Source organism: Bactrocera tryoni, chromosome 1 (genome assembly GCF_016617805.1).
Source record: "Bactrocera tryoni isolate S06 chromosome 1, CSIRO_BtryS06_freeze2, whole genome shotgun sequence".
Taxonomy (NCBI): Eukaryota; Metazoa; Arthropoda; class Insecta; order Diptera; family Tephritidae; genus Bactrocera; species Bactrocera tryoni.
Window position 1 is genome coordinate 64,265,115 of NC_052499.1, and position 19,224 is coordinate 64,284,338.

The 19,224-nt window shown below is 34.5% G+C and overlaps 1 protein-coding gene across 2 annotated transcripts in view; it reads left to right on the forward strand.

Annotated features, from left to right (window-relative positions):
- LOC120774568 (hornerin) overlaps positions 1-19,224 on the forward strand; it is a 269,714-nt gene that overhangs the window by 213,383 nt on the left and 37,107 nt on the right. For both annotated transcript variants that reach the window (XM_040104305.1, XM_040104311.1), the window contains one exon: positions 16,521-17,305. In XM_040104305.1, the coding sequence (XP_039960239.1) occupies positions 16,521-17,305 (785 nt within the window). The remainder of the gene's footprint in view (positions 1-16,520; positions 17,306-19,224) is intronic.

Below are 19,224 nucleotides of genomic sequence, written 5' to 3' on the forward strand. Positions count from 1 at the left end.
ACTATATATATGTTTATACTCGTATATATTATGCCAGTAGTGGTAAAAACAAAGGCGTCTAAACCACGCATACACAAAGCATACACAGCCTTATTTGAAGTCATACATAAATTGATTGCGTCTTCTTATGGTTTCCTTAAGTAATCTTTTCGAAGAAGTGGTGGGTGTAGAGCCAAAGCAAGCCTGCTTGCGACTGCCCTCTTTCCTTTTGATTTAGCTGCAAACGCCTGGAGTATATAAACCACACAATAAACGATTCAATAACGCTAGAATCCGAAATCTATTTGAATATTACAATTCTACCGCTCATTTCCATAGCTTCAAAGGGAGATTCAGTGTTCAAACTGCAAATAGCTGGTGAGAAATTAAAGAATTGCGGGTAGTAAGCGAGCATATGCCATATATGTATGTACGTGTGTAGAGCCATTTCTCTGCTCCAAAATTCAACCAACTAATAACATCCATAACAGTTTACATAAGCACATAAGTACATAAGTGCCGTGTGTGTAATTGCTTATGTGGGTATGCGAAATGGTATAGAAATAGTTCCTGAGGCCTTTTACTTTTATCGATTTGGAAATTCGCAAATTTCCTGGTAGCAGAACTAGCTTGCACAAAAGTTTTGCTTTCGATAGTATGAAGTACAGTAAATACAAGAATTCACGTAGCAAAATAAAATTAAAATTTTTTTTTTCAATAATTGCGAACGCCTGAAGGCATGCCAAAGAAATTAAAAATTGTTTAATTCAAATTTTTGCTTTAATTCCACAATTTCTAACTTCTTCTTGATTCAAATGACTAACTGTCACAATCTCTTGATAAAAGTACTTGTCAGTGATTCAACGAATGCATGAAACATGAGATAGTGCAGTGCTGTGTCTTGTTAAAAGTAGCGATCGTCGGCGTCGCTTTCATTAAATTCCGGGGAAAGAGTCGGTCAACAGCATGTTATATCTGCCAATATTGCCTTCAAGATAATCCCCACCAGATGTAATACACTGATACCAACGATTTTTCCAGTTCTCGAAACACTTTTCATAAGCACTTTTCGCATGACCTTCAGCTCCTTCAGCGAATTTTGTTTTATCTCTTCGATGGACTGAACTTTGCGGAACAAGAAAAAATTATACGAAGCCAAATCTGGTGAATATGCTGACTGATCTATGGTGTTCATTGCATTTCGATCACGTTCGTGGCTCGATGCGATGATGCATTATCTTCGTGTAAAGTCCATGAAATGTTCTTTCACAATTCCTAATAGAACTCCTTATTGACCCCGTCTGTCTGTACGGATAAAATTCATGATGCACCAAGCCACGATTATCGAAAAACCAATGAGCATCACCTTGTTTTCTGATCTTGGTTTTTCGATTTCGGCTTCGGTTCGTTTTTTCCTTCAATTCTAATGTTTGTTGACTTTTTTTTTTATAATGATCTCCATGAATGTGGGATCGGAAATCGCAAGATCAAGCGTGTCCAAAGAGACCTTTTTACGGTACTCATTTTGAAAAAAAAATCAGCTTTATCGGGACGAGTTGGGCTAGAATGCGTTCTTACCCAAAATATCCACCAAAATCTTTCAAACAGACTCGCGAGAGATGTCTATCCCTCTTGCCAACTCTCCAACACTTGTCTAACGATTTTCAAGCAGTCAGTTGAAGAGGTCTCTCGACCGTCTTTGAAGGCTTTGTACCATTTGCAAATATTCCGCACACGAAATATGGATATGGAAAAATACACCTTTAGCTATGTATTTTTGTCGTATGTTTTTTCCCTACCCTTCTATAAAATCGGTCTTTCCGCTCGTGCATTGACACACTTAAGGGGGTATTCTGGTCTAGAAATTTAAAAAAATATAAATTTATTTTTCTGTTATTTCAAAGTTTAACTATTCAAGAATATGTGTATAAGAGGATTTTTCAAAATTCAAATAATTTTCGGAGATGTAGACATTTTTCTGACCCGGCATCCAAACTGGTTCGGCCGGAACTAATCGAACAAAAGACTTCACGCGAAACTTTAAACGCGTTTTTCTCAAAACTGACTTTTTCGGAACGATACCCACGATTTCTCAGGTTCGACTAGACCGATTTACCTGAAATTTTTACAGAGTCTTCTTTATAAGCTTGGCTATGGTAGGGACTAGCCCTATCTCCAAATTTTTATTTTTATTATTTTTAAAAAATTCGAAATAGTCAGAAAAAGTGATCCAAAAAAACTTTTTTTTCAGGCAGTCGCCATTTTGTGAAAAAATTTTTTCCCACTTTTCCGTAGTTCCGGGCATTTTGACATTATTCTAGATTACTAATCTTTTTTTTTTTTGGATTCAGATAACTAGGAGGGTTGAAATCATGGGTATGGTCACGTCGAAATTTTTAGAGACCCCCCACTTCGTCAGCTCATAAGTTTTGGAATTTTTTTACTTTTTTTAGTTTTTTATTTTTTTCTGTACTCTTCTAAAATTAACATAAAATAAATAAAATATTAATTGCCTTTTTTTACGACAGTTTAAAAATTACCTGAAATTCAAGCTTCTAGACCAGAATGCCCCCTTAAACAAATATTTACTTTTGTTTACAAAAGCAGCAGAATTGCAAAAAGGACAGACTTCATTTAAATTAAATAAGGCAACTAACAATAACAAAACGACTGCAAAGTAGCTCGCGGGAATATTCGAATAGAGGCATTGCGTACATACAATAATACTGTGTGTGAATACTTAACTCTTTCAGTGGCATACATGCAGTCAGTTAACGAAAGAATGCAAAAGTTTAATGAATAACAAATAACATTAATGCTTTGATGTGCATCATTTGATTGTGGAGTACAAGGCGGCAAAGTAAACATATTATGCACACACACTGACATATAAAAAAAAAATAATTTGGTAAAAAAAATGTGTGCAAATAAATAAAATCATACATATTTGAGAATGTTTCTAGGTATGAGGGTGTGTCAAGTAGATTTTTTTCCCAAACATTAACCCTAAACTCTGTGCTCCCCAAAACAAGATTCCAATCGTATGAACAATCTCTTTATTTTCACTTTAAACCGTGCCTATATTGTATTTCCATGTACAAGTTTATAACTTAGCATTTTTTGATATTTTGCATTAGGCAAGTAAGTCTAAAACTTTGAGAAGATAATATTTGAATAGAAAATTTTCCTCTCTACAAAAAGATCTCCAGATATTTTTCATTAAAAAATGCATTTAAACGTTTAACGCAATCAAAGTTATGCATCAAATGTACCGAGCAGTGACACAAGTGACTTATACACACCGTGTTGCTCATACGACATGGTGTACCATACGCGTACTGTATATTTTAAGTAGAATTTTAACTGCGTTAACTTTTAAAGAATTGGTTTTATGGCAATAATCAGTCATATCTTTTTTGAGCAGCGGAAAATTTTGCATTCAGATATGACTCTATAAAATATGTTTATTTACTTTGAAGCTACGAAATTTATTGCAAATGATCAAAAAATGCAAAGTAAAATATATGAGCAAACTACAATGATTTAGACACGGTTTAAATTGGTAAGAAAAAGCTTGTTTATGTTCGATTCTCTTTTACAGAACAAATAAAAAATCAACAATAACGGACAACCTAATAAGTATATAAGTCTGCATGCAGTAGCCGAAAATCTTTTGGTTGCCAGTGCGCCCGTAAGCGAAACTTTTTAATCACTTGAAAATTGTTTGACGCGGCTTTGTGGCAATAATTACTTACGCGCCTTCAAACTAGTCAGTTAACGCTCTTTTTATCATAGAAAACACATTCGAATTATATTCAGAACTGCCATATTTGTCCGTATTGAAACAATTTTAAAGGACAGCCGCCTTCTGGAGATGCTCTAAATGAATAAAAATCTATCTAATACATTTGGACATCATCAACTTCCTACTGCATTTTATTCCCAAAAAAGTTCAGCCTTGCGTTCCAAAGTAAACAGGACTTAAAAAAAACAAAACAAATGGGTTTTTCGGCAAAATCAATTTATTTTTTACAAAATATTCTACTTCTGCTTCAATACAGCTTTTTGCACGGTCCAAAAGCATGTCGAACGAGTGTTTTAGCTCGTTGGCCAGTATGCCGGTGCAAGCCTTTTGAATGGCCTCTACGTCTTCATAAGGCTTTCCTTTCATGAGCAAATGCATTTTTCCGAAAAGGAAGAAGACGCACGGTGCCAGATCAGGTAAATAAGGGGAGTGGTTAATGGTTAAAATGTGATTTTTTGTCAAATAATCGGTCACAATGATGTCCTACGATTGTTGGATTCGGGGCAATTTTTGGTCGTCAGTCAATTTGTGCAGAACAAACTTTTCGTAAGCCCAAATTTTCGGCCAAAATGCAATAAATCGATGTTTTGGAGATGTTCAATTCTATTTGCATGAATATCAAAGATGATTTCGGCTGATTTTTGATGAATTAACACACAGTTTCGATGGAATTTCCGGTGATCACGGATTTTGATTGGTCCACATGTTGATCGTCATTTATGTCATCACGACCACTTTGAAAACGTTGAAACCACTCTGCTGCGGGATAGGCAATCATCGCCATAAATTTGTTTCATCAATTCAACCGTTTCGGTTAAAGTTTTACCAATTTTAAAACAAAATTTAATGTTGGCACTTTGTTTAAAGCTCGTTTTCGTACCGATAACACAAACATACAGACACTCAAAACGCAATAACTTCACTTCCAATCTATGAAATGTCATGAAAGTCTTACTAGACAATGGATAGAGATAGCAAATTCTAACGCAGCAGTAGACATATAGATGGCGCCACCAGGGGGCGCTAGATTCAAAAAGGCCTGCTTACTTTGGGACCCACTGTGGTGTCAATATATCGCTAAAAGAGCTTCAAGTCGACTTTTCATAAATTTTTTATGCAAAAATAATTAAGTGTACTGCCAACTGTTGATGTTCACAAAAAACCTGTAAATATTTTCATGCAAATTGTTTTTATCCTATTTTAATAGTTGCCAACAACAATTCCACTTTACTGCGCTATCTACGCTCACTGACAAATGAACGGAAAAAATGTGGGAAAAAAATTATGCAATTATTTAATAAATATGATTTTTACCCTTGTCAGTGTTTGCGGTAGTTAATGAAAAAATATTTACATTTTTTTACCGTTATTTATTTATTTCCCTTTTCTTTGCAATATTGCAAGCAAACAGTTTATTTGTATTTGCTGTAGGAGTATGTGTGTGTGTTGTTGCTTAAATAATATTTTTACAATTTGCAAAACATATTTTTTTGCCGCACCGAAAGTGTCTGACAGTTGACTGCACTTTAAACTGGTGAATATGTGTGAAAATGGTGTGAAATTAAAATTGCTTTGTAAAAACGGTAAACTTTTATGAGCATCATAAATATTTTTTTAAAAACTTTTTATGTGCTTAAAGCTTATAAGTAATGTGAATATGCATTAAAGCATACATTTAGGCGCACAACGCATTTGCTGAGTTTTGGTGTGAAAAATGTTGCATAATTTTCGGCAAAATTGAATTTTTTTTGAAATATACATATTTCACGCTGAAAAAACATTTTTAGTTTGAAACGTGGAAAAATAATTAGGCAATTAATATTGGGTTGTCGAAAAAGTATTTTCGTATTTCTAATCAAACTTTAACTTATTTTCAAAATATCGCAAATTTCTTGACTTTTGAACAGCTGTAACTTTTTTTTTGAACTTTCCCTAAATTAAATGAAGCTTGAAATCTGACCTTTCCAACGACTGCAACGACATCTATTGACAAAATACGAAAATACTTTTTTCGACTACCCAATATTTGAAGTAAGTGACCGTTTCTTGAAGAAGCTTTATCAGATTTTATGCATTCACATATTTTATAGAATAAAAATCCAGATAAGGTAAGGAAAATGTATAATCTTTGAGTAAGACAGCAATGTCCTAACCCAGTAACAACTTTAGCTAACTTGAGATGTAGACTTTTGGAGAATTTTCGAAGTAATCCCAACTTGTACCCAATTAATTGACTTAACTGTAGTATAGTTTTGAATCATGGGTTCTAATCCAAACAACAACCTAGATGAGGTACATCAGAGCTTTTCGTTGGTTAAGTTCGGTCCGAATATATAGCACTATTTAGAAAATTTTAGTGACGTCAAAATAGCGTGTAGTAACAGCGACTTGACTTTAAATATTTGATAGGTAAGGAAGCCTGACAAAGTATTAACAATCCTTTTTAAAAAATGAGTGCCTTTCCTGGATCAATTAAACTTGTTATTTAAAATTTTCAAATCACTCACAGTCAACTAGGCTCCAAAAGCGCATAAACTTGCATGAAATGCTGTCATTTACATTTCATCAAAAAAAAATTCAATTAAACAATTTACTGAACTCTAAACATTTGCGGGCAAAAAATTACTGCAATTAAATTAAAAATTAATTGCTTTAATTACTTTTAAATTACTCGAGCATTTATTTCGCACTTAATCAGCCAACACATTTGCGTTAGTTGCTTGTCAAATGTCATTAATTAGCATTTCTACACTTCATCAGCCAACATCCGGCGGTGACATTATCCACTTGATTTATTATTAACACATAAATTTCCGTTTAATGTAAATAGTTTTTGAGCCCTGCGGCTGCATAATTTATATTAAAATGCACCGAAATGGAATAAAATGTCGCACAAAGTCACCAAATGTACGACGCAATCACACGAACACACAAATGTTTACTTCTTTACAGCTCTACAAACACAAACACACACAAATACTTAAAAATTCAGCAATAAATATGTATGTGTGTGTGTGTGTTTGTTTGCTTTTAATAATATTCGCTAAATTTCGTCTCTAAATTATTATAATAATGACGCAATTAATTAAATGAAGCGCATGATTGTGTTTTTTGGCTCGCGCCAGCCACTCGGAGGTTGGGCAGTGCGTAAATTGGGCGGGTCAACAGGGCGTATGAGCAATTAATTGAAACATGCTTAGTATCAAAAATGAATTAAGCGCTAAGGCAATGAATGGCTGGCCACTCACTTAATATTATGCTTCATTAAAACGAGACATAATACAAATAGCATTTAATATGCTGAAATATAACGCTACACATACATACATATAAGGATATATGTATGTACAATAATAAATTTGCAATAAAACCAGTTCGCACGAGGAATATCACATTTTGCTTGCGTATATGTACCGTTATGGTGCTGGCTTTTGAATTTTCAGTATATTCAATACAATATTTACAAGTTTAATTTGTTAGACATATTTATGCCCACTACACAGACACTACTTAGGTATAATACATTTGATGAGAAAAATTGATTAAATATTTTTTGAGAAAAATTTGAGGTTTAGTTTTAAATGCCGTTAGAAATCGTTGAGGGTCTTTGAGGGTAAGATTTAATGAAAGTATTGTTAGGTTTACTTCAAGGTTATATTCTGCACACTTCAGTTAAGTAATAGCAAGTGAAATTTGTGGGTTTAATGCAATTAAGTCAAGCACCTTTAAGGATAAGTACTATGTTAAACGCAGTTAAACTTCATTTTATGAAAATATAGCTCTTCCGGTGTTACAAGCTCAATTGACTTTCCTCAGATATCTTAAATATTGGCCTGATATATACGCCATAAAATCAACTGAAAATGTTCAATTCTTTTTACCGATTGTCCCTATCTTTGGTATCACAACTTACTGTTATCAAACAAAGATGCTCTCAGAGTTTCATTCAGATTGTGTAACAATTCCATCTGATTATCATTAATATACATGAATAATAGAGATTTACCGACATTTTTGGTAAAATTTAGCCACAGACACCGAAATCCACTATACGGTGTTGGGGGTATTGAAAAGTTATGAACAGATTTCGAAAAATTTTAAGCGCGAGAGAAAAAGTCTTAACGCCACTATTATTGTGGAAAGTTTTATTTCAATAATGTCATTGGCTCTCCATTTTTATACTGTAAGGCGAAAGAATTTAAGGAATTTGGCAAATTTATATATAGAAAGCAGACGCGGTTGTAGTCCGATGTCTCCTATTTTCACACTGAGGTGGGTAATGCCACGCTCATAGTCCAAATTTTCCACCGTATGTTATGAGACCCTTCTATAACATGTAAAATCTAATGATACTCCCGTATATATGTATGTATGTATTTAGGGCGTTTTTGCAATTTAAGATGTTTTCAGTATAAATTATGAAGAATGGGTTGGGTTGCATCCGATTTTACACATTGTCAAACATTTTAAGGAGTAGCCAAAAAATTCCTTCTGAGCATGTTTAGTGAAAATATCTTAAGTAGTTTGTGAGATATTTACATTAACACAATTATGGACCGGGACCAAACCCCCTTCTTAAAGGATTTTAAAGCCGCGATGGCTCTCCAATCTCCTATAACAGTTAAAAAATAAGTCATTTCAGTTATAATTTTCGCTTAGCGATATTTCGTAAACTTGGCAATAGTCCGATTTTGCCCCCCTTGGGGGCTAAGGAACGCTTGGAATTTAACTCTTCTTCTCATACTAAACATTTGTATATATTTACAAATGATTATCTAAGTTGATTAAGCTTAGGTAATACAAACAAACGTTATGTAAATAAAGCTTTTATAGCCTCTGTTACAATAAGTCGCGAGGCTTTGAATATTTCCAACCGCTTTGGAACGACTGCCAGCATCAAATCCAAATTGAAGAAACGTCTCGTTCTGAACGAGCTTCGACCTTTTCAACTGATGAAACTATTAAAAGAGTGAACGACAAAATTGATGAAAACGACAGGCAAGTGTTAGTGAGATGGCAATAGAGCTCGACAACTCTCGCGAATCCACTCGAATGGTTTTGGTAGATACTTTAGATATGTGACGTATTCTTCCTCCACTCGTGCCGATAAAGCTGCATTTCTTTCAAAAAGATACGGTACTCCTTGTCTCTTTCTCTCTCTTTGGACATGCTTAGTCGTGCGAGTTCCGATTCACATTCACGGAGAGCATTGTAACTGCCGGTGAGACATGGATTTATAAATTTGACATGCAAACAAGTCAACAATTATCGAAATAGAATCCATTTTCAGTCGATCGAAGAGATAAAACAAAATTTGTTGAAAGCGCTGAAGGTCAAAGGCAAAAAGTGCTTATGAAAAGTGTTTCGAGGATTGCAAAAATCGTTTTCATAAGTGTATTATATCTGGTGGGGATTAGTTTGAAGGCTACAACTTAAATACTGTTGAATAATTAAATAATTTGCTAAATACCACATATATCAACTTGCACGTGGTATAAAATATTTGTAGCCACCAGTTTAAATTTATTTTATATTCGTCTAATGAATTGCTTACCCTCACAACTTATTGCTGCTGCCTAATAAATATTAAGTATATTCATATATATCAAATATTTATATATGAATTGAAGCTTAATTACATAAATCGTTAAAGATAATTTTATTTATATTCTAATATGTCACATATACATACATATATATATATATATATATATATATGTGTGTGTTCCTGGAGACATTCAGTTTCATTGGCAGACACTTTGTAGGCCGAAAATTTTAATGCTCTATTAGCAGCAATATTTTTGTGGAGTCTTAGCTGCCAATCAAATATCATTAAATATTCACTTTTACCAAAGACATATACAGCTACATTTAAATGATTTATTATACATAGGTGCCCGTAATGCCATTAGCATTGTTCAATTGAATTTAATGCTATTGAATGTGCCTTCTTGTTGAAATATATTTCACTTATGTGCGTTCAAAGCTTCTAATGCGCCTAAGAGCTTAAAATTTAAGGTTATGTGTACATATGTATGTGTATGTGTAGGCCAGAAGTAGCTTAATAGATTTTAAACGCAGACAAATGCACTCATGTACTTATAATTTATATACATATGTACTTCTGTGCCATATTGTTAGCTTAGAATCAATAAAAATGATATTTCTTTAAGATAGTTAACTATTCAATAATATTTGAGCACAATTAGAGTTGGACGGTTTCAATTAGGACATAATGGTGATGTAGTTTAAATTTAAAATTTATATTTTATTTTCTAATTGCATATGAACCTTAAAGAGAAGAATTCTCAAAACTGGTATTTTTCTTTAGAATTGCGACTGTGAACTTTTCATCAGTGAGCAGAAAGAATGCTCTTATATAGCTTCACACCTCTCTTCCTGATTTTAAACTTCTTTAGGCAAAAAAAAATGTTTTCCAGAATATATTAACGTTATTTCACCAGTTTCCTCCTCTCTTTTAAACAGTAATATGTGGGGTTGATATAAGTCACTAACCTTTATTGACATTACTAATGAATATATTGTACTTCACCATACACTCCATTCAAATTTTATTATCCTTTATTTATCTGTCAGAAAGCTAATGAATCCTCTTTGCAAAAAAAAATCGCCCAAAAAAATATATGTCTATCGAAAATACAGAATCGTCCTTTACTTATATGAGAATATATTTTTTAGAATTTCATTTATTGCCTCCTACTGTTTTTGAGAGCTCACGGGTTCCTTCAAAGTGACTTTGTATAAGAAATGCGTATCACTTTTAGAACATATGTAAGCCATGGATTAGTGGCACAATTAAGAAATCTAGCCTTTTCTATGTAGCAACGGCTATAACTCTAACAGGAATAGTTTTAATGCTTTGCAGTGAGTGGCCGAACACAGCCTCGGTAAAACTAACCGAATAGTAATGAATTTCCTCAATGTGAGTGTGCAAAAGTTTAAGCTCGAGCACCAAAGCTAACACACTCTGCTCTAACATGACAATATCAAGCTTATCTCACTGATATACACCTAAAATATGTGTAGCATCAGTGCAGTATCTTGGCGAAAAAGCGCTGTAAAGAACTTTGCTAAAAACTACTTTGGTTTACAACTTGAAGCAATGAAAAGCAGGACTACAGATAAAGATTTTGATTAAAATCTCTTAAATTATTTTCGCGAGTTGCCATATATTCCATAGAAACGTCTTTAAAAACAAGTCATGTCGAAATGCTCAGTATTACATTAAACCAATTTATCTTAAACTAATTTGTGATACTCTACCATCTAGCCCACCTACTAATTTTTTGTTTTTATGCACACTACCCACTCTCCTCCAACTATTACAAGACAGAGCGACAAGCAATAATTTGTCAGCATCATTTCCAAATCGTCTATTAAACTACTAAGAGAAAAAATGTGATCTCTATGCCACAGTTCATTGCCTCGTCAAACACAAAATGAATTGTCGAATCCTGCCACACGTGCCCCTACCACAGAAATGAGCTCATCCGTGGCTGCGTTGAGTCTGCAACCGCATGCACCTGTTGTATGTGGCGCGTGTCGTGTTGCATGTTACAACAAAAAAACATGACTAGTTCCATATGTTTGAGCGCGCATGCAATTTGCTACACATGCGGTTACATAAATGAGTGAGTTTGACTGTAGATTACAAGCACCGACGCAGCAAAAACACATCAAGCTAATTTATTATGCATAGCGCCAAACAAGCGATTCACCGCTTAGTGCCCGCTAGGACAATGCAATCATTTGCGAAACAGCTTATTTTGACATATTCGTTTTTTTTTTTTTAGTATTCATAGTATATCTAATATAATAGGGTGGTCCTTAATATTATGATTTTTTTTTTTGTTTTTGTTTTGAGTATAACACTTCCATTCGCCAATACCATAATCATAGTTTACATTATTGTTTGCCCTGGCAATTTGTCCGACATCCCTAAATAGTCCTGAAAAAGGTTGAATAATTGTATGTGATTATCCGACTGTAGACTGTATCGCTGCTCGCAACATAAAAAAGTGACACCTTCTTCCAGCACTGGAAGACTGTTGATACTGTAAAGTGTATGCTTTTTCAACTAGAAAAAACCTTGGAAAATGTTATATACGACAATTTTTTTTTAGGTTATGTTTTGGATATCGTTTTTTCGAGGCTACGGTAACAGTTTTAGGGTTATATACAATTAAATTGATCAGAATGCCGATTCGAGTAAAAATACGGATATTTTTCTGTCCGTTGTGCCCCTACTAAGACCTAAAAAATAAAAAAAGGGGGAAGCTCCGCCCTCTACCTCTCCCAAACCACTTAAGATACAGTATCCAAAATAGCTCAGGATAAATTTCTTATGCATCACAACTGACACTGCAAAAATGAGCCTGGCATCGCCCACATTTAGGTGAAAGGACATATTTCAGGATCTACTCGACCAATTTTAACCAAATGCGGTACATAAAACTTTCATTATATTCCCACTTTTCAGTGCCAAAATGAGCGAAATCCGTCGAACACTCCCCTTAGCCCACATATACCTAATACAAAGCTTTTCGAACTTAAAATTGATCGTTGGAAGTTGCAATAGTATGAAATATTAGGTTACAACTGAACTTCTCTTCCTTACATGATATTTTAGTTTTTAAGTCTTAGTTATATATTCATTTTTATAAAAAGCTTTGTATTATATTCGTTTCTTACAAGCTTCCACTTTATTTCATAACAACAAGGTTATTATTATATTTTATATAATTTCACAAAGCATTCTGCTTGTTTGGTCACTTGTCCAGCGCTCACAGGCAATGAAAATACATAATTAGTAATTGATGTACTGATTCTAAAACTTACCGAGCCAAATGAGCTTAGATCTCCGAAAGGACAGCGCTAGACTGGATAAAGTCCGGGTCAATTCTGATCACCGGCTCTAGTAGGAATTGATTGATGTACTGATCGAAGTCAGCGTTGTTTGAAAAAGTCTATTCTAAAGGTGTTGTGCCTAAGAGCAAGCATATTTCAGTCAAACACAATGTTGGAAATAATGCTGTAAATGATGGATTGAGAGATAGATAAAGACATCAGAGAGCAAGCACAGTGAAACAAAGCCATATTGTTATTTAATTTAACCTTATAAATATTTCAAACATTGTCAGAAGAAGGTTGTAAAATAATTGGAAAAAAAATTCTGATCACCTCATTATGATAAACATATCACTTTCAATAAATGCACCGAAAATAGAAATTTATCTAACTTACCCTGGAGCAAATTATGCTGAAACTTTTTTCAATCATTCTTCTTTGTTTTAGTGAAATTCCGGAAAAAATATATTTAGTGTACATTTTGATAAATTAAATAGTCACTAAACAGTTTTTGAGTTCAAAACCGGGCAATATGATATTAAAAGAGATCAGAGACGGGCACAAAAGTGTTCGAGAACACAATGAAGCAAATATTTTCTAATTAAATATGAAACTTTTGACAACATATTTTGATTGTGGCGCAGAATTTGCATAATTATCTGAGGACTCTTTATTAAATTAGCACACACATACATTCACGTGAACATGGCAGCAACCTAACATGATAGCAAATGAAGGTGCATGTGTTTTATACACGTACACAGGTAAATATGTACCATATACCACATTTAATTCATACATATATACATATGTATACAACATTTACGAACCCATGAAGTTCGCAAATCCGTAGAGGCGTAAATTTCGGTCTAGACGGTTAGTCGTTGACAACCAACTACAACAGGTGTGCATTGCGCACTAATACACACCCACTTACATACACCCACACATTCACATGACATATTACAACGCTTTGTTTCATTAATTAAATATTTGACATGGATGCTTAATGCAGTTTTTGGGAAAGCAAAGCTCTTATTATGCGCAAGTTTGCAGCTTTTCCAATGAAAAAGCCGCTTTTTGTTGTTTGTGGTACTTTTGTAGTTTTACGGGATTAAATAACGCGGTATTTTTATTGTGCGTGTTAGTAACGGTAAATAATGTGAAATTTAGTAAAGCTTTAAATGGTGACTAAATGTATTTTGGTTGCATCGAAAGTTAACCTGGAATATTTGCTGCCAAAAAGTGCTTTGTATTACTGCATGCATGTAAGTCATCGGAAATTAAGAAAAATCTCTATCTATCTGGAAAAACAAAATAAAATTATTTTTTGAATTAATATTGAATTTTTTGGAAGCCTAAAATAAAATATTGTTGCTTTTTCATTGGAGTGTTTTTTTTTTACGTGGCGGGTCCCAAACCCAGCGCACAACCCTATGCAGGGGATGTTTCGCCTTCTCACTTTAACTCGCCTTCAAACGAATGTTCTTAGGCTACCCAGAGGATACTTGGTCAAAGACCGGAAGTTGTGAGCTGCTTGAGTCATATGAAAAAGAATCGTTTCTGGCCACTCCGAAGTGAATGACGATCAGTGAACTTTCCTCACTTGCGTGAACTTCTACACATGACTCCATCCTCCTAAGAAAATAAAATATTTGAATAAAAATTTTTCAATTTGCTTTGGCATGTGTTTAATGTCAATTAAAATTGTCGAAAAACGCGAATTATTAACATCAAGGCAAAACAAGGCATAATGACCATTGTGAAAGTGGATATTAAATTTAAAAGTTAGGTTATGTTAATTCGGTGGGCTAATGAGCCACACATAGACTATTTTTGGTTCTTAGCATTAGTAATACCAGTTGGAGTGCCATTATGTAGTCCATGAGGAGTAGTCATCTTTTAGGATGCTAGTGTTTGATGCGAATTTCAACCAACTCTGTGGTCTCACTAACAATACTTCTTTCGGGGTCTCATAACGGTGTCCAAATGCTTGGTGCGTTGCTTTGCCAATGCAGTACAAGCGCACAAAAGATGGTCAATTGCTTCCTTAAAGTTCCCACAGACCTTTCTATTGAGTTCCAGTAGGAACTTTGTGTAGTTCTGATTTATCTCTTTACACATGACGTTCATAGTTTTGCATCGTTCCATTGCATTTAATGCTCCTGTTCCTGTTCGATCACTCTCTCATTGTTCTCGATGTCTTTTTAACCTGACAGCTAGAAGTAAAGTCACTTGTTCCTGTCAGCACTCTACTCTGCTGCCTTGCTGCCCAAGGCGCTGCCAGCCGATATGCGAAGCAAGTTTATAGCCTTGATTGCTATTTTACTGACCATGTAGATGTTAGCTCTGTAATTGCCTGCTGCTGCATTAGAGGCTAGCGCATCGGGTTTCCCAATAGCAAAGACCTCTGCTTGAAATATACATCAGTGGTCCGACTGCGTAAGGCTACCTTATGCCAAACTCTTGGTAGTATATTCACGCGCCAACTTCATCCTTTATTTTCGAGAAACCCGTTTACATTTTTATTGTGCTCTGCGGAACTAATATATTGCTCGACGACCATCTTCTTCAACTATTCCGCACACGAAATTTTATTGGAAATACAAAAATTGAGATAAATTCTTTTCTCGATATTTTCATCCATTCTAAAAATTGCAACGCACTGCTGAGGTCTACCGACTTAAGCAGCTGCTGTAAGCAAACTGTTTGACAGATCGCGCTCACATTTGGCATACAAATTATGGACAGTCCTACCAACTTACAAAAGTACGTTTTTTGAAATATTCCATAACCGCGAATTTAATTACAATTTTCGGGAACTTTTTCGTCTTAAGTATATGATTTAGTCGCCCAATTTTTGAGACATCGATTTCAAATTTTGTGCCTGCTCTTTTCTTACCAAGAAGCTGCACATTTGTCAGAACGGCCGATATCGGTTCACTATAACATACAGCTTCCATACAAACTGAACAATCGAAATCAAGTTTTTATATGGAAAACTTTTTCATTTGACGAGATAACTTCACGAAATTTGGAATGAATCATTATCTAAAGCGATAATGCAATTTGCGAAGAAATTTTTCAGAGAGGACTACTATAGCATATAGCTTGCATAAAAATTAAACAATCGCAATTAGATGCTTATGAGAAACCTTTTGTATTTGTGAAGGGTATTATAGCTGCGGTGCAACCGAAGTTAAGGTATTACTTGTTGAATGTTATGATATGCATTAAAAAAAATTTATGAATCAAACAGCCACATAATATTATTTTTTCCAGAAACTTTATAATTTATTATATATGGAAACTTAAATAGTTAAAAATGCATAAATATTAATTAATAATTAAATATATACTTTTTATTTCTAGGATTATATTATTGAAGGAGATAAATGATGAAACCTTCATTTCTTCAGACAACTGCAAGTCTTTACTATTCGCATGCCTGTGCTTGCAAGATTTTTATGTTTAAGCTAGATTGAATAGTTTTTAATTTATTCAAATAAATTTGGTTTTAATATTTTATATAAGCTACATTTTTAATACATAACATACTTATAAAATACTTGTAGCTAATTTTGTCGCATGTGAATGTGTATGTCCTCTAATCCACTTGTACGCCTCGCCTGTTCTCTCAATGTATAGTTGTGTGTAATGCTCGTAAAATGCTCGTGTGGTAACCGTAAAAAGTCCACATTTTATCAGTACCTATTTGCAATTCAATGATTCAACAACAAACCCTTTCCCCTTGTGTTTTCTTTTCACCGCGTTCGTGTTTGTTTTACTTACTACAACAACACCCAAAAACAATAAAAATTTCAAAAATAAAAAATATGAAACCAAAACGACAACCTCAAATAAATAGTCCACCGGCGGTGGCAATCAGTCCAGTACAACACCAACAAGCACAACACAATCGTCAAACTGCAGCGAAGGCAGCATCGACGAGCACAACGAAGATGAGCTCGAAGACGTGCCAGAAGTCGAGGAGGAAGACGTGGATGAACACTATGCCAGAGAGGGGGAACCTTCAGCGCAGAAGGACGCCTACAACGTTGAACTTACGCGAAATGATGAATTGCTGGCAATATCGCCCGCCGATAGCGCTAGCGGCAACAATAACTATAGCTGCAACGCGGCAGACTCCTTAGAGGTTATCGCCAGCGCCGACGTTGGCGCCGGTGATTCCCTCGCGGCCAATTACAATCTCGATAATTGCAATGCCAACGCCAATGCCAATAGCAATAGCAATGGCTGTGTCGGCAATTTGTCTTATAATACCAATATTAATGTGAATGCCAACACCAACAACACCAATCCCCGCACCAGTAGCAACAACACATCCCCAACCAAATGTAGTGCCCCGAATGCAAATGCAACGCCTAATCGCAATCGATGCAACATTTCGCAAATCAATCAAAATCAAAATCACAACCAGAATCTCAATCAGAATCAGAATCTGAGTCAAAATCAAAATCAATATTTGAGTCACAATTCGAATTCGAATCAAAATCCGTTAGCACAAAATCGCAACCAAAATTCCATGCAAAATTCCAATGCGAATGTGAGCACAATTCACAACCAAACGAATCCAAGTATTTCCTCCAGTCTAGAGATTATACTCTCACCTATAATACAAAGTAGTCGACGGTAAGTTGTTCAAAAAAAAGTTAACTGTATTATTATTATATTTATATAAAAGTAGTTATTTTATATTATATGCGAAGTGAGACCCCATAGTTTATGTACAGTTATTTCAATTTTATTATATTTGTGACTACTTTTAATCAAACAGGGTCCTGTAAAAAACCTCCCTCTGAAGTCAATTACTATAAAATGAACCTTCACAGTTGCGTTCTTTATATAATCCCTGTTAAAGTTTACGTAATTTGAATAATCTTTAAGTTATTTGCATGAAAAATATACAAACATATTCCCAAAATAATTATCAGAAGACATAACATTATCACTACATATGGTAGACTCTTTATTTTATATAAAATATATAATAAAATATAAATAGGTACACCTTTGGCTATTATAAAAAACTGAATACAATATTAATAAACACATACTATATACATATGTATATATATCAAGAATATCTCTAGAAAACGCCTGACTTAAGGTTTATATCTAAAAATCAAAATTTTTTGATATCTTTTTCATCTTTGTTGGCGCAGACGCCGCTTAAACGAATATTCCATGCAAGGCTGTTTTCTTCTTTTTATTAGGGGTGCTGCCTACGTGGCAGGTCTCAAGGCTGGGAGGAGATGGTTCACCTTCCCACTTTAGCGGGGCCTCAAATGGATGCTTTTTGGCTACCCAGAGGATACTTGGTTTAAAACCGAAAATCGTGAGCTGGTTGAGCCATATGTAGAAGAATAATTTCTGGTCATTCCCAAGTGAATGCCACTCAGAGAACTTTCCCAGTTACTTGTATTTCTACACATGTGTCCATCTTCCGTTTGATACATCGAATATCAGAATAATAGAAAACACCATTTTTTCTCAAAACTGTTTTCTGCGTTGATGAAGAGAACTTCTCCGAAACGATTAAACCGAAGGATTGAAATTTTTCCATATTTTCAATCTATTCATCGAAGAAATAAGATTTTTATTTCTCAAGCGCCTCGGAAAAGGAAAGCCGCCATTTTCAAAAACCATTTCGATCATTATTTGTATTCATCTCTTATATGTATAATAATAATATAATATTATGAGCAAAAAATAGTAAGATAATAAATAATTATAAAATTCTTAATTTATTTCTAAAAATTTATATTGTGCATTTCAAAGTAATCTTTTTTGACCCCAATACACTTATGCTTTCCCCGTAGCGGTCGTTTGAGTTTGTTGAATAGCCCGAAGTCATAGGAGCTCAATCAGGCGAATACGGTGATTGCAGCATGTTATTGCTTTCGGCGAAAACTCTCGTAAAATCAATCCAGTATGCGACGGTCCATTATTGTGGTGCAAAAACCAAGAGATTTCAGACCATAATTCCGTCCTATTTTTACGAATAGCTTCGCAAAAACGATATGTAACACTTACAAAGGATTCCTTGTTGACAGTATGGTCGGTCGGAAGGAATTCAAAGCTCACTATACCTCGATAATCGAAAAAAACTGTCAACATAACCTTCATTTCTGACCTGCTTTGAGGTGTTTTTATACTCTCGCAACAAAGTTAACTAATAAACTATAATACTCTCCATAGTTTTGTTCACATAACGGTTGGTTGTAAGTCCTAAAACTAAAAGAGTCAGATATAGGGTTATATATACCAAAGTGATCAGGGTGACGAGTAGAGTTTAAATCCGGATGTCTGTCTGTCCGTCCGTCCGTCCGTGCAAGCTGTAACTTGAGTAAAAATTGAGATATCATAATGAAACTTGGTACACATATTTCTTGGCTCCATAAGAAGGATAAGTTCGAAGATGGGCAAAATCGGCCCACTGCCACGCCCACAAAATGGCGGAAATCGAAAACCTATAAAGTGTCATAACTAAGCCATAAATAAAGACATTAAAGTGAAATTTGGCACAAAGGATCGCATTACGAGGAGGT